The 17,109-nt window shown below is 37.4% G+C and overlaps 1 protein-coding gene across 3 annotated transcripts in view; it reads left to right on the forward strand.

Moving 5' to 3' along the window:
- NRG1 (neuregulin 1) overlaps positions 1 to 17,109 on the forward strand; it is a 954,030-nt gene that overhangs the window by 754,035 nt on the left and 182,886 nt on the right. For all 3 annotated transcript variants that reach the window (XM_044059287.1, XM_044059286.1, XM_044059284.1), the window contains one exon: positions 12,322 to 12,424. In XM_044059287.1, coding sequence (XP_043915222.1) covers positions 12,322 to 12,424 — 103 coding nt within the window. The remainder of the gene's footprint in view (positions 1 to 12,321; positions 12,425 to 17,109) is intronic.

The raw sequence follows: 17,109 nt of genomic DNA on the forward strand, positions 1-17,109 counted from the left end.
TCTATCTTTCTTAGTAGTTTGTTGATCTGTTCCCTCTTCTGTATTCTTCTGTGACACTTCTTGTCTTAACTGCTTTATAGTTTTCTCTATTCAATACTTTCATGATGGTATTGAATTTTTCCCCTTCCTTTCCCTCACTACCCTGTGTTCTTGCAGTAGGACTTTATCAGTTATTACTTTAGCTGCACAGTAATATATCCTGTTTACTTCTGTTATATTGCATGGATCTCTATGGACCGTCCTAGCTACTGTGTTTGTTTTATCAGACTTCTGACTTTTGGGGTTTTATTGACCTTCTGCAGTCTATTTCTTTAATTGATCTTAATATATCTATCTGTATTAAATCAAGCAACTCTTCTCTTAGCACGTTTTCTTCTAAACTGAAGGCACATTTTTTTTTTATTTTCCATTTCCTGTGGGCATTCTATAGAAAGTTCTGTAGCATCTTCCTGTGGCACATTGTCTTCAATTTCATCCTGTGCCATACGTTGCTCTGTCATATGAGAACTTACTGGCCTATCATTCCTCAACATTGACAACATCATAGTTTCCACAGTTTACTGTTCCTTCCATTGCTGTCCAGCTTCAAGTGAACATTTATACTGGTTTCCTGTGGAAGGCTCCAAAATATCTTCATATGGCACCTGAGCAATTGCTTCTCGTTCCACTCGTTTCCCCTTAATTTGGATATCCATTTCTCTATCCTGTTGCGGAGATTTCTGAATTAGATTTTCTACATTGATTCCTTCACTTCGCAGGAAATCCATAACCTCATTTTGATTTCTTTAACTTCTCCATTACTAAGATCCTTTTCTAGTGTCTCTTCCTTAGTCTTCTTATTTTTTGTATTGTAAAGTTTTCCATATCCGGATTCCTTTGCCTGTATTTCTCTTCAAATATTTTTGGTGCTGCTCTTTTTGTATTGGTCAGTTTTGATTTCTCTGTTGCATAAATATTACACCATATTAAATATCTTTTTTCCCCCATGTCCATATTTCTTCTTCAGATGTTTCCTGATTTTTCTGCTTCTCCTTATTTTGTGGACTCGCTCCATCTTGCTGTGATGTAACCTGTTAGACCTAAAACACCAAATCCTTCACTTCGCAGGTACTCCATAGCTTCACCTTCTAGTTTTTTTTTTAACTTCTACTTTACTAATCTTCTTTTCTACATACCCTCTTTGTGATATTTTCTTTTTTGTGAAATTTTCCATGTCTGGATGCCATTGTCTGTATTTCTCTTCGAATATCTTTGGGACTGCTTTCTTTATATTGATTAATTTGGCTTTCTTCTTTGCATAAATATTGCACCACATCAAATCTCTTTCTTTCCCGTGGCCATATTTTTTTTTATACTTTTCAAAAATCTCTAGGTTTTGTTTATATTTTCGCACTTCCTCAGATCCTTCTTTTTCCAAACAGATCAGTGTTTCTTGATCTATATACTGTTTTCACAAATCTATTGTATTAGTGAATACAAATTTTTATTTGACGCTTCTGACAGTTTTTCTTGTGGAAGTAATTTTCTTTCCTCTAATTTCTCTCTTAATCATTTTGTATATCTTGTGTCATGAAATTCTGGGCTTTTTGCATAATACTAACAATACATCATTTCTTTTTTATCCTCAATAGTCCACTTTATCGTCTTTATGGCTCTTCTTTGGCCTATCAGTTTTTGTGATTTTTGTGGACTACTTCCTTCTACAACAGGGGGGCCATCCTCCCCCTGGGCCTGGCCTAGCCCCATTGTAGGAATGTTTCCATATTTTGAGGATTCTACACTGTCATCTTTTCCAGTCCTGGCACCAGCTTGCCTACCGGGATTGGACACTTTTTTTTATCCTGGGTCTTGTGCACCCAGCTATCTTTTTTTTAATTTTAACCTACTTCTCTCCATGATATATGCTAAATAAATACAGTCTTGTAGATATATATATATATATATATATATATATATATATATATATATATATGTGTGTGTGTGTGTGTGTGTTGCCTTGGTGAGATTTTGTGAAAAACAGGGTCCACCTCATGAAGGTACTCACCAAGACTCAAGGATTAATTCAATTTCAGTACTACTACTCTCCCTTTTTCAATTTCTATGAACCTTTTGGGTTTCTAATACAATGACGGGAATGGATCCCATTCCTAACTCAAAGTTCAGTTAAAGTTCATGAAATTAGTATTGTTTCAATCTTTGATGTTAGCCAGAAGTGCTCTTTACAGCACCCGCAATGTGCCCAGTAATGACTCCTCCTGCATTTGTATGGAGTTGCATGTACTGATAACATATCTAAATGCAATTGTAGATTCTTTTCTATAAGACCCATTGCCCCTACTACTGTTGGGACTGTCTGGGTATCTTTCTTCCACATTGCTCTTGTTTCTGGCTGCAAATCCTGTTATTTCATGACTTTGTCTCTCTCTGCACACAAGACACTGTAGTCACTGGGTGTGGCGATTTCAATGATCAATGCTGCTTTTGTCTTCTTTTCATGGGCCACTATATCCGGTTTTCTGGCATCTGTCTTTTGAAGTGTAGGTAATGGTTGATCCCATGTGATATAAATTGCATCATTTTCTATGATGCTTTGTGGCTCATGTTTCCAGTGTTTTTCAGCCACTTAATACCATAATGTTTGCACAATCCCCAGTGCAACAATCTTGTCATGTTATGCCTTTCAATATACAGTCATTCTACCATTAGTATGTCACAACCAGCAATGAGGTGTGTGCGACTGTTTCCAATTCGGTTTTACTAAACCTACTTTTGTCTGTTTCTCCCACATGTTCAGTGGACTTTGTAAACCAACATGTATGTAGCCCACTATCTTCCCTTCTTTAATTTATTTAAATATTTTGGGTTTCTAATTCTAAGATGGGAGTGGACCCCATTCCTAAGTCAGAGTATGATTAAAGTCCATGAAATTAATATCATTTCAATCTTTGATATGAGTTAAAAGTACTCTTCACAGCACCTGCGATGTGTCCAGTAATGACTCCTCCTGCAGTTCATATGGGGTTACATTTATTTAGTTATTTATTTCCAGTTTGATGACCGGGGAAGTTCACTGGGCCAAGCAGACCCCATTTTCATTGGAGGCACGTTGAGAAAAGCTCAAAAAGCAGTTAAAGTATGGAATATACAGTATGCAAAAGCATAAATATACAATTTAAAAATACAAAATCAGGGACCATATGTTTAAAAAACACAAAAAATGTTAAAATATAGATAAACTGAAAAGTAATACAGATATAATTAAAATTACACACAATAAAGTGTTTATACAAGTTTAATGTTTGTTCTAACAATAATGTTGGTGATCAGAGGTAATAGTAGATGAGATTGAAGGGAGGTTTGAAAAAGATGATGATGTAATTTAGGGGAAAGGGAGCAGGAAGAGTCCCAGTTTGAGGTAAGGTAAGAATGGCGGAGAGATTTGAAATTAGAGTGGTTGTTAGTACAGTGGGGGGGGGGTGGATTCCATAGTTTAACTAAGGAGTGTGATAGAATTAATTGGCCAGGTGGGTGAAGGGGTTTATACATTTTAAGGAGGTTTTGGTTTTCAGATCTAAGAGTACGACTGGAGAGGAAAGGGGTTAAGACAGATGAAAGAAAGGGGCAGATGGAGGGTAGGAATATTATTTTGTGAGCAGTGGTGAGATGTATGAATATCAGGAAATTAGGAAGCTCAAGCCAGTTCAGGGAGTGGAGGGAATGGCAGTGATGGGTAGAGTATTTGGACCCTGTAGCAAATTTTCAAACTTTGTTATAGCAGGCCTCCAGTTTGATATTTAGGCTAAGTTGGAGATGAGTAAGTAGAGGAGTACCATATGTAAGAGAGGGGAGCAGGTAAGGAGGAGGCTGGAGTATGTTTGGTATAAGCGGTTAGATAGTGATTTTGCCTGTACAGCAGACCTAGTTTTTGGTGGGTTTTTTGTAACCTATCTAAATATGATTGTAGATTGTTTTTTTATAAGACCTGCTGTTCCTACTACTATTGGAACTGTCTGGGTACCTTTCTTCCACATTGCTCTTGTTTCTGTCTGCAGATCCTGATGTTTTATGACTTTGTGTCTGTCTCTATGTAAGATGCTGTAGTCAGTGGGTGTGGCGATTTCAATGATCAATGCTATTTTTGTCTTCTTTTCATGGACCACTATATCCAGTTTTCTAGCATCTGTCTTTTGAACTGTTGGTAATGGATGATCATATTTGATGTAACTTCATCATTTTCTGTGATGCTGTGTGGCTCATGTTTCCAGTATTTCTCAGCCACTTCAGTACCATAATGTTTGCACAATCCCCAGTGCAACAATCTTGCCACATTATTATGCCCTTCAGTATACAGTCTTTCTGCCATTAGTATGTCACAAACAGCAACGAGGTGTGCAACTGTTTCCAGTTCGGTTTTACAAAACCTACATTTGTCTGTTTCTCCCACATGTTCAGTGGACTTGTAAACCGATGAGTACGCAACCCACTGTCTTGGGCCGTCAGTATTAACCTTTCTTTTCTTGGTTTGAATTTGCCTCTCCTTAACCATTTCTGCATTTGTTCCTGATCAATTTGAGGTTCTTCCAGAAGTTTTATATAATTGCAACTACATTTATGCATTTTCCACATTTCTTGCCTTTTTCATCTGGTCCTTCACCTTATATTCTTTCTTTTGTTTTTTGACATTCAGTTGCTGCCTATTTTTTTTATCTACTTCTGGTTTGATTTCCATTCCTGCTTGACGCCGATATGCTTCTGCTAGATTAAGCAGAGAAGTCATCTTAGATTTATTCTCCTTGTGTTTCAAAACTTTCACTATGCTTGGGTCTTGTGAGGTCAGCAGATATGTGTGGAGTCCCGCGATTGCAGATATACATGCAATCAATTTCAAGGAGTCCCATCCCTCCTTTGGAATGGGGAATATATAATCATTGGTATGCACTGATTTATATAAATCATTTGGTGAGCATGAAGCATCCTTCTTGTTTTCTTATCTAATCTATCCAACATGTTTTGGGGCCAGTCAATTACTACAAAACTGTAATTTAGGACAAGAAGAGCAAATTGGGTTTATAGCTTGGATTTGGTTCCTAGATGTCAACACTGTTTTCAGGATTAATTTAAGTCTTCTGAAGTATTCCTTACTAAGTTTTATTCACATTTGTTCATGTTTTATTGTTGATTCTTCTATACACTCCCTCTTGCTCAAGTTATTTTATATCGCATTCTTGTGCTGCAGTTTTCCTGCTTTAAAGGTTGCTTTTGCACATTTATCAAGACCATATGACATTCTTATATAATCTGAAAAGGTTTTAACAACTTGCCATTGTGCTTTCAATTCCTCATCTGATGATCTGTATAGCCATGGCCTAAGCTGTTAAATAGACAGCTTAATGGGTTAAGGGAAAGACAATAACAGAGGTGTCAGTGAGTTACCCTAGAATATCCCCTTTGAATTTTTATCTGTGGAATAATAGTTTGTCCTTTATCACGGCTTAATTGCAGAGTGGTCTGCTACTGTTTAATGGTCTCTGTAATGTAGTCGATCAGAGTAGGGTATATCTTACACATTTTTAAGCACTCTTTTATCCATGAATGTGAAATACTATCAAATGCTTTTTTTATAGTCAATCCATGCCATGCTTAGATGCTTTCTCTTTTTGCAGTTCTCCACTATGACTTTATTTAACAACAAATGATCCTTTGTTTCATATAACTTTCTTTTATTGCCCTTTTGATCTATTGCCATAATTGAGTTTTCTTCTAGATGACTATAAACTCTGTCTGCATCAATTCCGGTGTATAGTTTATACATCGTCAGAAGGTAAGTTATTGGCATATAGTATTTGGGGTAGCTTGCAGGTTCACTCTTTAGTAGCATTGTTTTTCCTGTTGTTAGCCAGATTGGTGTCTGTTCAGGGTGCGCATATAAATAGTTCTTTCTCATAGCTAAATCTTCATGCAATGATGTTGATGCTTTTAACCAGAAGTTGGGTACTGCATCTGGGCCTGGGGTTTTCCATTTGGAGGCTTTTCTCAACTTTGTTTCAGTTTCTGTGGCTGTTACTTCTTCCCATTTCATATCCTGTACCTTTAAACTTCTTATTCTTTTGTTTACTGCTTCTGTCCATTTAGCATCTTTATGTTTCACAGGATCTTCATAAGTACTTCTCCAAAATGTATCTATTTCTTCTTTTTTTGGTGGTATTTCAACTCCTTGTACCTTGCTTCCCAACTCTCTATAAAATCTTTTTGGGTCATCAATAAATGATTATTAGTGCCCTTGGTGTAGGGAGGGACATGTACACGTAGGGCATGGTACTTTTGCAGTATTCTAACGTATAGGCCATAGGCTGGGAAAACAGACTTTATAGCACAATTGCTATGTATGAACAATGGTTTTAATGCATCCAAAGTTTTCCTATAGCATTCTACACCACCTTCAGGTAATCAGTGTCCTAGGTATCCAGCCTAAGGTAAAGGGCTTTGCACTTGTCCAGCATGAATAGGCTTAAAAAAAATGTTGATCCTGTGCAAAGTCATCTTGTTGAAAGATGTAATTAATTTGCATGATATTCTTCATATAGTACACGGTTTAGTTACATCCATTACCTGGTCTTTTAGTGATTCTTGGTCGTAGAGTACTACAGTCAAACTACACATCCTTAACATAAACTCATATTAATTTTAGCAGCAAATATCATCAGAAAGACTAGGAGTTGTAGAAGACTTTAAGGTGAGGAGAATGGTTGATCCCTCAGCCTTGCTAACCTTGAGCATTAGCCAACTACATTGCCCATTTAAGATCAACATCTAATTGTGGTGTCTGTGAAATTTGTGCACTTGAATAGTTGTAATATAGAAGTCCACATTTTGAGTTACTCCCTGAATAGGAACACATATGTTCATTGTGTGTAAACTTACACAAGGTATAGCTTGCTTCTGAATAAGCTCCAGAAACCACACTATTTGTATATTCCAGGAGATAAGAGGCAAAGCACTTGAACTGTGAGGGATGAAGTAGTATGTTAGTGGGCACTCAACAGAAAACGCATTGCCAGATTGTGCTGCAAGATCAGGAAGGACCAAAGTGGAATGCTACCATTGATTGCTCACTGTTAGGAGGCTGTGTGTTAGTTTTTAATGGAGTAGTCTGCACTGAAACCTGTTATTTAGGAATGTTATATATCTAAAGGTTTACGGTTTATTAAATATAATTTGAGCTCCTCCAAAACCACTGCTTTGTTTATCTTGCTAATAAATGTAAGGTCAGAGATCTCCACACTTGGAAGATACAAAGAATATTTCTAAAATACAATAAGTAATGACTGCCTTTTAAAATAAAAGGAAAGACTTTACAGACACACAAGCTAGAAATGATACCTTTAAAAACGGGAATAATTGAAAGCTTCTTTTAAACTTGATGGAAAAGATCCCATTCTGAGTTGAGGACTTACAGTTTGGAGACTTACTTGACCTAGAACATTCATGGTAAATTAACTATCCTGGTGGACTCAATTTGATGAATGTTTGCTGAAACTCTGAATCTATCTGTTAGTGCAGAGAATTAAGGCTCTGAGCTGTTTCATTCAGTCCAGGAGTGCAGGGTTTAATTTCTTCCTCCATTTGCCTACAGAAGAGAGCCACTTGTCTTCGGTCAGCTTACATTTAACAAAAGAATAGGTTCATATTTATAAACTTTTGCACCAAGCAAAATCAGCAGGAAACTGCTGTGGATCACTCAAGACCTAAAGAAATACTGTGGTGAGTTTCCCTTCATAGAAGTCAAGTCTTGGTCCCAGAAAGAGTGACTGGTTGTTTACAGAAGTTGCAAATGCTTTCTTATTGAGTAGACAGAGTTGGACGAGAATATATTTCCACAAATCTGAAAAACTTATCCAGTTGATGTGAAACAGTGAAGATCTCCTTGTGTAAGAGCGTTGCCTTATTATGGTAGATTTTCTGTTGGTAAACAGTGCTCATTAGGTTTAAATTTTTCCTCAAGCCAGAAGGGTTTTATCATCGGAGATGGTCCATTCTGTGCTCCTGTTTTCATAGGCCGTGGAGCAAGTAGCAAGTTCATGACCCTTACACTTCAGTCAGAAAAGAAGATAACACACATTGGGACAGTTTCATCAGGATAAATGGAGTTTCAAGATAATCTGCATTGCAGCCGATAGGATGGTGGTTAACTTATATCAGTTATGTCATTTCCACTGAAGGTTTACATTTCTGTACCTTACTAGCTCAAGCTGAGATGTACTGCAGGGTAGCTCACATAGAACTGGACAGTTGGAAATGAGACTCAAACTGGTCCAAGGAAGTCTGAGGGATATTTGAATTAAGTTGGGTGGAAACCATTTTTTGGGGTAGCAGTAGAAATTACCTGATCAAATCCCTAGGTTTCATAATTGAGAGAAATTCCCTGCATAAGACCATGTATCTGTCAGTGACCCAGGTGTTGAAAATCACAGTCTTCAAAAAATGTAGTTACCAGCGGTATACCCCAGAGATCAGTTCTAGGTCCACTTATGTTTGGTATTTACTACTTTGATGTTAAGGCTGGTATCAAGGACCTATGCCTGACCACATTTGCATATGGCTGCAAACTAGGTGCGGACATTAGCTCTCCAACTTCCAGATTCTTCAGAAGGGACTAACACCGACTGGTGCCAGGACCATTCCCTAAGACCGCATGCCAAGAAATGCAGCACTACATCTTTGGCAAAACTGGACACGCATACACCTATGACATAGATGACACCCCTTTGAAAGTTGAGTCAGTCATTAGAGACCTCTTTGAAAGGTGAGTCAATCATTAGAGACCTGATTACTCTAATTATCCATGAACTATTCTTTGATTGCCATGTATTTGCTGTTAAGTCCTTTTACCTAGCCAGACAGATCACCAGGGGTATTTCTTCCAGGCCTGAGGAAGTTGTCATCCCTCACGACTTTTCCCTCATCAGGCCATAGTATAGTATAATGGCCCTTTTGGTATGCATTTGTCTAACCATATGACCCAGTTATAGAGACTGCAGCATTCTGTCTAAGATAATCAAGGGAATGTCCTCCTTGAGTTACCCAGACTACCTTGAAAGTGCTTTCTCTTTTGTATTTCATACAGACTCTTGAGAGGTGACCTCTGTCTAGCATACAGAGCCTTGAAGGATCTAGTCATATGTGACGACTTGCACATCCACAAAACTAAGATCTCTAATCACAGTAACATAAGTAGGACTTGCTAGCGAGATCATTATCTGTGTCCCAGAGTAGATGTCCTTTGAATATAAAGCAAAGCGATTCCTTGACTGTCTTTAAATGTAACCTGGGCAAATTGATGGCCAATTGTAAATGCACCCTGGGTCTGGTCCCTCAAGCCCTTATTGAAAGGAGTTAAAACTAACTTTAAATTAATGTCAATCCATACCTGCAATGTGGGGAAATTTGGCTAGGCTACTAATGGGACCACTGGATCAATAAGCTAGTATTAACCTATAAACTATGTTAACTGATGTTGGTCAGCTGTCTTAATGTAATAGAAACCAATGGATTGGACTTCATAAAATCATACAGTTACCTATTGTCTGTTTAATTTGTCTTCCTGTATTGAAAAATCTTTTTTTCTCTCTAGAAAACTAAATATAAAAAGTGCCAAGCCAATAGTAAAAAACTAATAACAAAGCAAAAGTATCGGCAAAGAGCAAACTGGAGGGGTAAGATAAAAGTTAGAATCCTTTAATAAACCTACAAAGTTGAGTGCTTTCTTCCCTTTTCTCTGAGACTTCATCAGAACTAATGATCAGTAAAGCAACTTAATTATATAGAACATGTAACATCTTCCCAGTAAACCAATCGTAATGACAGCATATTAAAAATTCTAATACATCAGGTAACGTGCATTCACCAAGAATTTGATAAAATTTATGGTTAAACCTGTAGAAAATTGTAAAAGAGTTGAAACATTAAAATAAATTATATAATTAAGTTGCCGTCCCAGAGAAAATGGACGAAAGTACTCAACTTTGTATGTTTATTAAAGGATTTTAACTTTTATGTTACATCTCTGGTCTGCTCTTTGCTGATACTTTTGCTTGGTTATTAGTTTTTTTTTAGAAAACTTAGATGGTGGTGGTTTGCATTATCTTCACCGCATCTAAAAGAAGCTACAGCTTTATTGTTTTTTTGTGATGCATTTGAAATTAATTCAAATATAAAACTGCCTGAATGAAACCTGTAATATCCCATCCATTAATAATCAGAAAATGGATTTGCCATAACAACTCATTAGACCTAATTCAGTTGATGCAAGTCACAGTAATTCTGAATTAAAAATATGTACAGCAGATCCAGAGCAATCTCTGTGCTTTATTGCAAGTCTGCACTTGTTTCCACTCCAACTGTGAGTTTAGTACTTTAATTTTTTAAAATGCCTGAAGATGCTGCTAATGTCTTTTTTGGTAGTTCAGTAACCTGATGGCTGAACCAGATAAATAATTTTAATAAACACATTTTGCTTTATTGGACCATTTTGTCACGACATGCCTGCAAAGGAAATACAGAATTCTAAATTTACCAGTAACCATTAGGAAGCCATTATTACACAGTTTGTCTGTTGAATATGGTGCTGCCTGTGTACTTTCCCTGTCCCCAGGCAGGAACACTAACACAATATGTGCATCTACCTTTAAAAAGTGAAACAAGATAACATAGGTAACTAATGGATATTTGAGTCAGTTAGCTGGCCAGGGTGAACAAATAGTTATGCTGTATGAGTTCTCCCTTCCTACTTTGCTTCAAACTATTTTTCAGGTGTTTCTTCACTCCTTTTTCTAGTATCAAGCATGCTGTGCCAGGCCTACAGTTGACTATTCAACAGTATACTTTACTTTTCTGTAACATAAGCTGTTTCCATTTCTTGCATTTTTTACTTCCATTTCTTTTCAAATATCTTTAACAGGAAAAAAAACCCTTATACTGAACCAATCTTTTCCCTCCTACTGATTACTAGTCCTGTTGTCATATTTCACAATGTTGTTTCACTATTAGTATGGGATATAGCATTTGTGATATTCTGTTTGTAGAATATAACAATTCTGAGGTTGGTTTACAGGAAATAAATGCTTTGTAAAACAATGTTTTGGAGTCATGAAGTAACAAAAAAAGATTTTCCATTCAGAATGTGCCATGGAAGCAGGTATAGCTCTTTCTGGCATTTCTAGTTCAAATGTAGTCCATTTTCAAAGTAGCTTAATTTCCCATAGGCATTCCTCTTAGCATTTTTTCAAAAGCATACTTTTCAAGAGGAAGTGTACACTTTATTTTATTGCTATTCACCAGGTCTTGCCCAATGACTCTCTTTTCTTTGACCACTTGGCATGTTCATCCCTCTATTTGGGATAAGAGTTGTACACACTGCAGCTTGGACATGAGCCATGCAGACCATTTTTTCCATGGCCTAATCATCCTACATAATCCTAGGTGAGACAAGAGTGGGACCAGACTTTTGTACTAAGGGAATCCAGTTCCCCTCTGTATGAGTGCCAAACCCCCATCATTGCTCACTAGTTCACTAGTACTACCAGCCAATGGGAAACATATGTGCCGCTGTACTCTGAGAGTCTAGCTTATAGGCACTGTTTGCTGTGCAGGCTGAAACTCTGTTTGCTACATCTAAAATGCTGTCTAGGTGTCATCTGTGTGGTGATCCAGAACCACCACCTATATCAGACTGGCTAATTCTATTATGAGGCCTCACACTATTGTGGACTGATAAGACTAAAACATTAAAACTGTAACCCAACCTCTGTGTGTGTGTGTGTGTGTGTGTGTGTGTGTGTGTGTGTGTGTGTGTGTGTGCATGTGTATGTATGTATGTATGTATGTACATACATTTTGTTTAAATACTTTTCTGCAAAAACTGCTGAAGTTTAACATTTGGTTTAATATTTTGTTTGCAAAAGAAATCTTCTAAACTACCATGCATTTAGGAATACGTGTTAAGAGAAATACAATATGTTTTGCTTTTAAACTTCATTAAGTTAATGATGGCATACTTAATGTTATGACAGAGCTGTTTGAAAATATTTGGCAGTTTTTGGAGGAAAGAAATATTTTAAAAGTATTTAATTTGTGTAAAAGGAAGGCATTTAAATTAGTTTAATTTGTAATAGTTTTTGTACACATCGCAGTTTAAGTTCTTAGTACTTTGTGTATGCCTGCTTTTGTTTTAAGCACTTTTTTCTTTTCTGGGCATGTGTACCCAGATTCATAGAATAACAGCGCACTTAATGGACCCATAATTCTTCTTTTGTTCCTTTTTAGAAGCAGAAGAGCTGTACCAGAAAAGAGTGCTGACAATTACTGGCATCTGCATAGCCCTCCTTGTTGTTGGCATCATGTGTGTCGTGGCATACTGCAAAACTAAGTAAAATGTCTTTTTTCTCTGTTTTCATAGCATTATGGAATGTTAATATCATTACAGCAGTTTTATACATTTACTGTTTGGTCACAGGTAGGTGGGATTGTCAGTTGACCCTTTTCAGCCACGACTAGGCTCTGAGAGCAAGCAAGTAATATATACATAATTATCCATGACAACTCATCTTCTACAGATACATTACTTGTGCACACCATCATAAATTGAGTTTTATTGATAGCCATAGACAGAACAGAAAGAATGTATTCACATAAAACTGCAGGCCCAGTTCAATAGACTTTCTCTGAGTGTAAGTCCCCACTTACAAGAGCAGGTGTTTTGGAGTCTGGTCCCCTAGTGAGTCTGTTTATAGGTAGGCCTTACACTTGCACTAAGAACAACTCTTTTGGAATCTGGCCCACTGATTTTTAAGGAGTTATAAAACTAGAAATGCATTTTCTGTATACAGTATACATACTGTGTACAAAGACTGTCAGATGCTGTCATACAGCAGGACACATTGTGATGCTTAATTATTAAACCTCAGTATTAGTTGCCCATAATATTTTAACTTGTATCTGAAGCATTTGCATATGGCGTCTTGTCATTGAATGCTTCTGTGTCTTGTTTTTAAATTCTTTCAAACTGTATGCTATTTTGATCTCAACTGGTAAAGTGTATTTTTTGCATCAGGATCAAGCCTCAAGAAAACTCAAGATTTTTCATTTGTGCATTTTCACATTTGTTTCAAAATTTGCAAATAGTACAAGAAATGCAATCTGTCCTAAAATTATGCATTTTCTTAACTTGTTTCATAAATTGATTTAAAGTAACCCTGTCCTTTAAGCAATACATAGTTCTTGAACCATTTTATATATAGCTTTGCCACTAGTGTCAAGTATTTTAGAAAGGCAAAACAGGTTCATTCTCAAATGATTCAAATAAAAGACAGTACATATTGAACACTTACATTTACCATTTTCCCCAATCTACAGGGACTTCTTACAGCATTGACTAAAAGTTTGTTTTTCTGATAATTGCCCCCTTACATTTCAAAATTTAATTTCATTTACTAGTTAACTGTAATGCTATAAACAAGATGTCCATTTGGCAACATAAAAAATTACATAGCAGAAATGTTTAGAAATTTAACATTCAGATATGAATGAGATGCAAGTCTGAACTTTGATATGGAGTTCAAAAGACTTGGCAATAATGAGTTAACCCATGACAGATGCATAAGCTACACTTACAAAATATTTCTCTCTCCCCTCTTTCTCTCTCTCTCTCTTTATATAGATAGATAGATAGGTAGAATATATGTGTGTGAAAGAGAGGGAGGATAGAGGAATGGCGAGGATGCAAGGAGTAGAGGTGGCGAAGGTGAGTGAGTTTAAATACTTGGGGTCAGTAGTTCAGAGTAACGGTGAGTGTGGAAGAGAGGTGAAGAAGAGAATACAGGCAGGATGGAGTGTGTGGAGAAGAGTGTCATAAGTGATTTGTGATAGACGAGTACCTGTAAGAGTGAAAGGGAAGGTCTACAAGAGGGTAGTGAGACCAGCTATGTTATATGGGGTGGAGACAGTGGCATTGACAAAAAGGCAGGAGTTTGAGCTGGATGTGGCAGAGTTAAAGATGTTAAGATTTGCACTGGGTGTGACGAGGGTGGACAGGATTAGGAATAAGTATATTAGAGGGTCAGCCCAGGTTGGAAGGTTTGGAGACAAACCCAGAGAGGCAAGATTACGTTGGTTTGGACATGTGCTGAGGAGGGATGCTGAGTGTATTGGGAAAAAGATGCTAAGGATGAAGCTACCAGGTAACAGAAAAAAAGGAAGGCCTAAGATAAGGTTTATGGATGTGGTGAGAGAGGACATGCAGGTGGTTGGTGTGACAGAGCAAGATGCAGAGGACAGGAAGAAATGGAAACAGGTGATCCACTGTGGCGACCCCTAACGGGAACAGCCGAAAGAAGATGATGATATAGATAGATAGATAATGTGTGTGTGTGTGTGTGTGTGTGTGTGTGTGTGTGTGTGTGTGTGTGTGTGTGTGTGTGTATATATATATATATATATATATATATATATATATATATATATATATATATATATATATATATATATATACATATATATATATATATATATATATATATATATACATATATAATGTATATACATATTTTACATTCTCCTTTAATCTGCCAATCTTTGTGTACTGCAGCAGAAATTTAACGCAGAAATAAACTTAATTATACTCGTGTATTATAGTAAGCTTGGATCTATGGTTGGATATTAGAAAATGTACCCCAGGACTGCCCCTGTACTACTAATGTACACAGGCAGCTCTCAAATACTGTATTCTATGCATGGATCCCCTTGAATTATATGTGGTGTGATCCCAATTATTCTCACTAAGGATAATATATAAATCAGATGCCTTTTCCATCTGTTACTCAATAGATGGGTCTCCAATCCAGCTACGGCCATTTCCAAGCTTTGGATCCAGTTCTCAGGCTCCTCCTACCCATAATTCATGTGAGAAGAGTGACCTACCTTCGACCTCCTTTGCCACCTAAAGAACTTCAATGAATGTTGGAGCTCAGGAGAATTTGGATTGAATAATTAGGACTTCTTGTAGATAAGAAACATTTTACCTCCCTATTTTCAACTTTTATTCACTATTATCCCTCCTCCTTGTCATTTCCCCACTCTCCATTTGAGGGTTTCCAATAATAGTAACAGAAATGTTTCCTACTTTGCTATTACTTTTCTTATTGAGTACCTTTCTATATTAATATTTATAGGTGTATAAAAAAAGTAATTTCACTCCTTTACTTTATAGTTTTTTTTTCACTGTGGTCAGGTTGTCAGATAAACTGTCCAGCTTTAAGAACTATGTTAGTGTGTTCTTACAAGCTACAGAACTCAGTGCACCTGAGAAATGAATTTATTGTTTAGGGCCTTCTCATTTAGAGGTGAGATATTTGATATCTGAAGCTTTCAAAACAAAAAGCCATAGACAAGTGTAGGAATAAACTTGTTTTTAAAGGGTCTCATACAGCCTATCCCAGGAGAAAAGCCCTCATCTGGTTTTGGGGAGTCTGCTTCTTCCCATTCTTCTTCATCCTCCAGGAAGGCAGGCAAGCATAAATCTGGACAAAGTGAAAAATGGTGGTCAAAGGCCAAAAATAGAGACAGATTTTAAATATTGTCCTATAAACTTAGAAAGTTGCTAGAATAACAGGTTTTGCATTATTATGCATTTTTTGAAGGATATGAAGTCGAAACTCAAATGTCTGTCATTATTTAGCATTATTTAGTGACTTCAGTCTTCAGTGATTTGCTAGAAAAACATGAATTTTATCAGTAACAGACCAAAGATATGAGGCAAAAATCTGGACATTGTCCGAAAATCTGGACAGTTAAGAGATGTGCAGACAAGTCCAGGAAGGAAACAAAAAGAGATGGCAAAAGACATCTAAAACTTCAAAGAAGAGATCTCTGGATCTGACACCCTTGTCGACTCCGGCTCCTCCAACAGAGATCTCCAAGTCTTCTAGGACAGTACTGTTTTCTAATCCAATAGTTAATAAAGCCATAATGCCACCTAGTTTTCCACTGTAGTCTGCTACCCTTAGGTTCCTGTCAGATATTTTGCGAGATAGACCTCTATATCCATCTAGGCCTCCTCCATCATCTTCATCCCTGAGATCAGGTAGATCCTCTCGGAGCCTCACCAAACCTGGCATTAATAGGATGATGAGGTGTTTCCTTCAAACCCAGATAATGTTGGAGGTACTCCCAGCACCTAGTACTGTTTGATCCAGAAGGAGTATATCTTCCCTCAGTCTTTATTGGTTCCTTCTCTGTTCTATTTCCTTGGATTGGAGCCTTTAGATCTGACCCAGGCCTACGGTAGGTCTTCATCGGAGCCGAGGTTATACTGTTCCTCGACCCCGATAGGTTCTCTGGCAAAGTCTGCTCCAACACAGTCAAAACTGTCCAAGTCCTGAAGCCAGGCCATTGACACTGTGACAGGAAAGGATTGTATCCGAGGTCTTCATATCCTTTCCTCCCTTCCTTCCTTTAGGGACATCAGCACTTTTTCAGCTCTGGTATCAGCCTCGGATCCCAGTTCAACGGCTTCCAGGATTGAGCCACCTTCAGGATGTTTGGCTCCTGCAGCAGGGTTTGCAGATTTGTCTTGAGCTCGATGTTTCAGGCTTTTGAGATAGTACTGCGTCAGCCTAGCAAGATCTACCCTCTCAGAGCTAGATCCAACCATGCTTATCTGGTCCAGTTGAGACAGCCAGTTTCTGAAAGCTTTGAGCCTGTTCTCTCTAGAGAGACTATATCTATTTCCAGGTCTTCTGCTTAACCTCCCACAGCAATGTAAGAGGAGGCATGTAGATTCCCCAAGGAATCTCCAACCACTGACACTGATTTCAGTGAAGGAGAGGTTTCCTGTAGATCCGCCTTGAGGAAGTCTTGTTCAGAGAAATTCTCAAACTTCTTATGCAGAAAGGGGGCTAGTCTTTCTAAGATCCTTCTCCAGAAGAATTAGTATTCATTGAAGCTTTCAGTTCTGACCATTCTACTTCTTGGATGGTCTGAAATGATGGATTTGATATCGTCCTGGGCATAGAAAGAAACAGACACTGCTGAACCTGTCCTCAAAAAGCCCAATAA

Source organism: Protopterus annectens, chromosome 17.part0, assembly GCF_019279795.1.
Source record: "Protopterus annectens isolate FY-2018-M chromosome 17.part0, PAN1.0, whole genome shotgun sequence".
Lineage (NCBI taxonomy): Eukaryota > Metazoa > Chordata > Ceratodontiformes > Protopteridae > Protopterus > Protopterus annectens.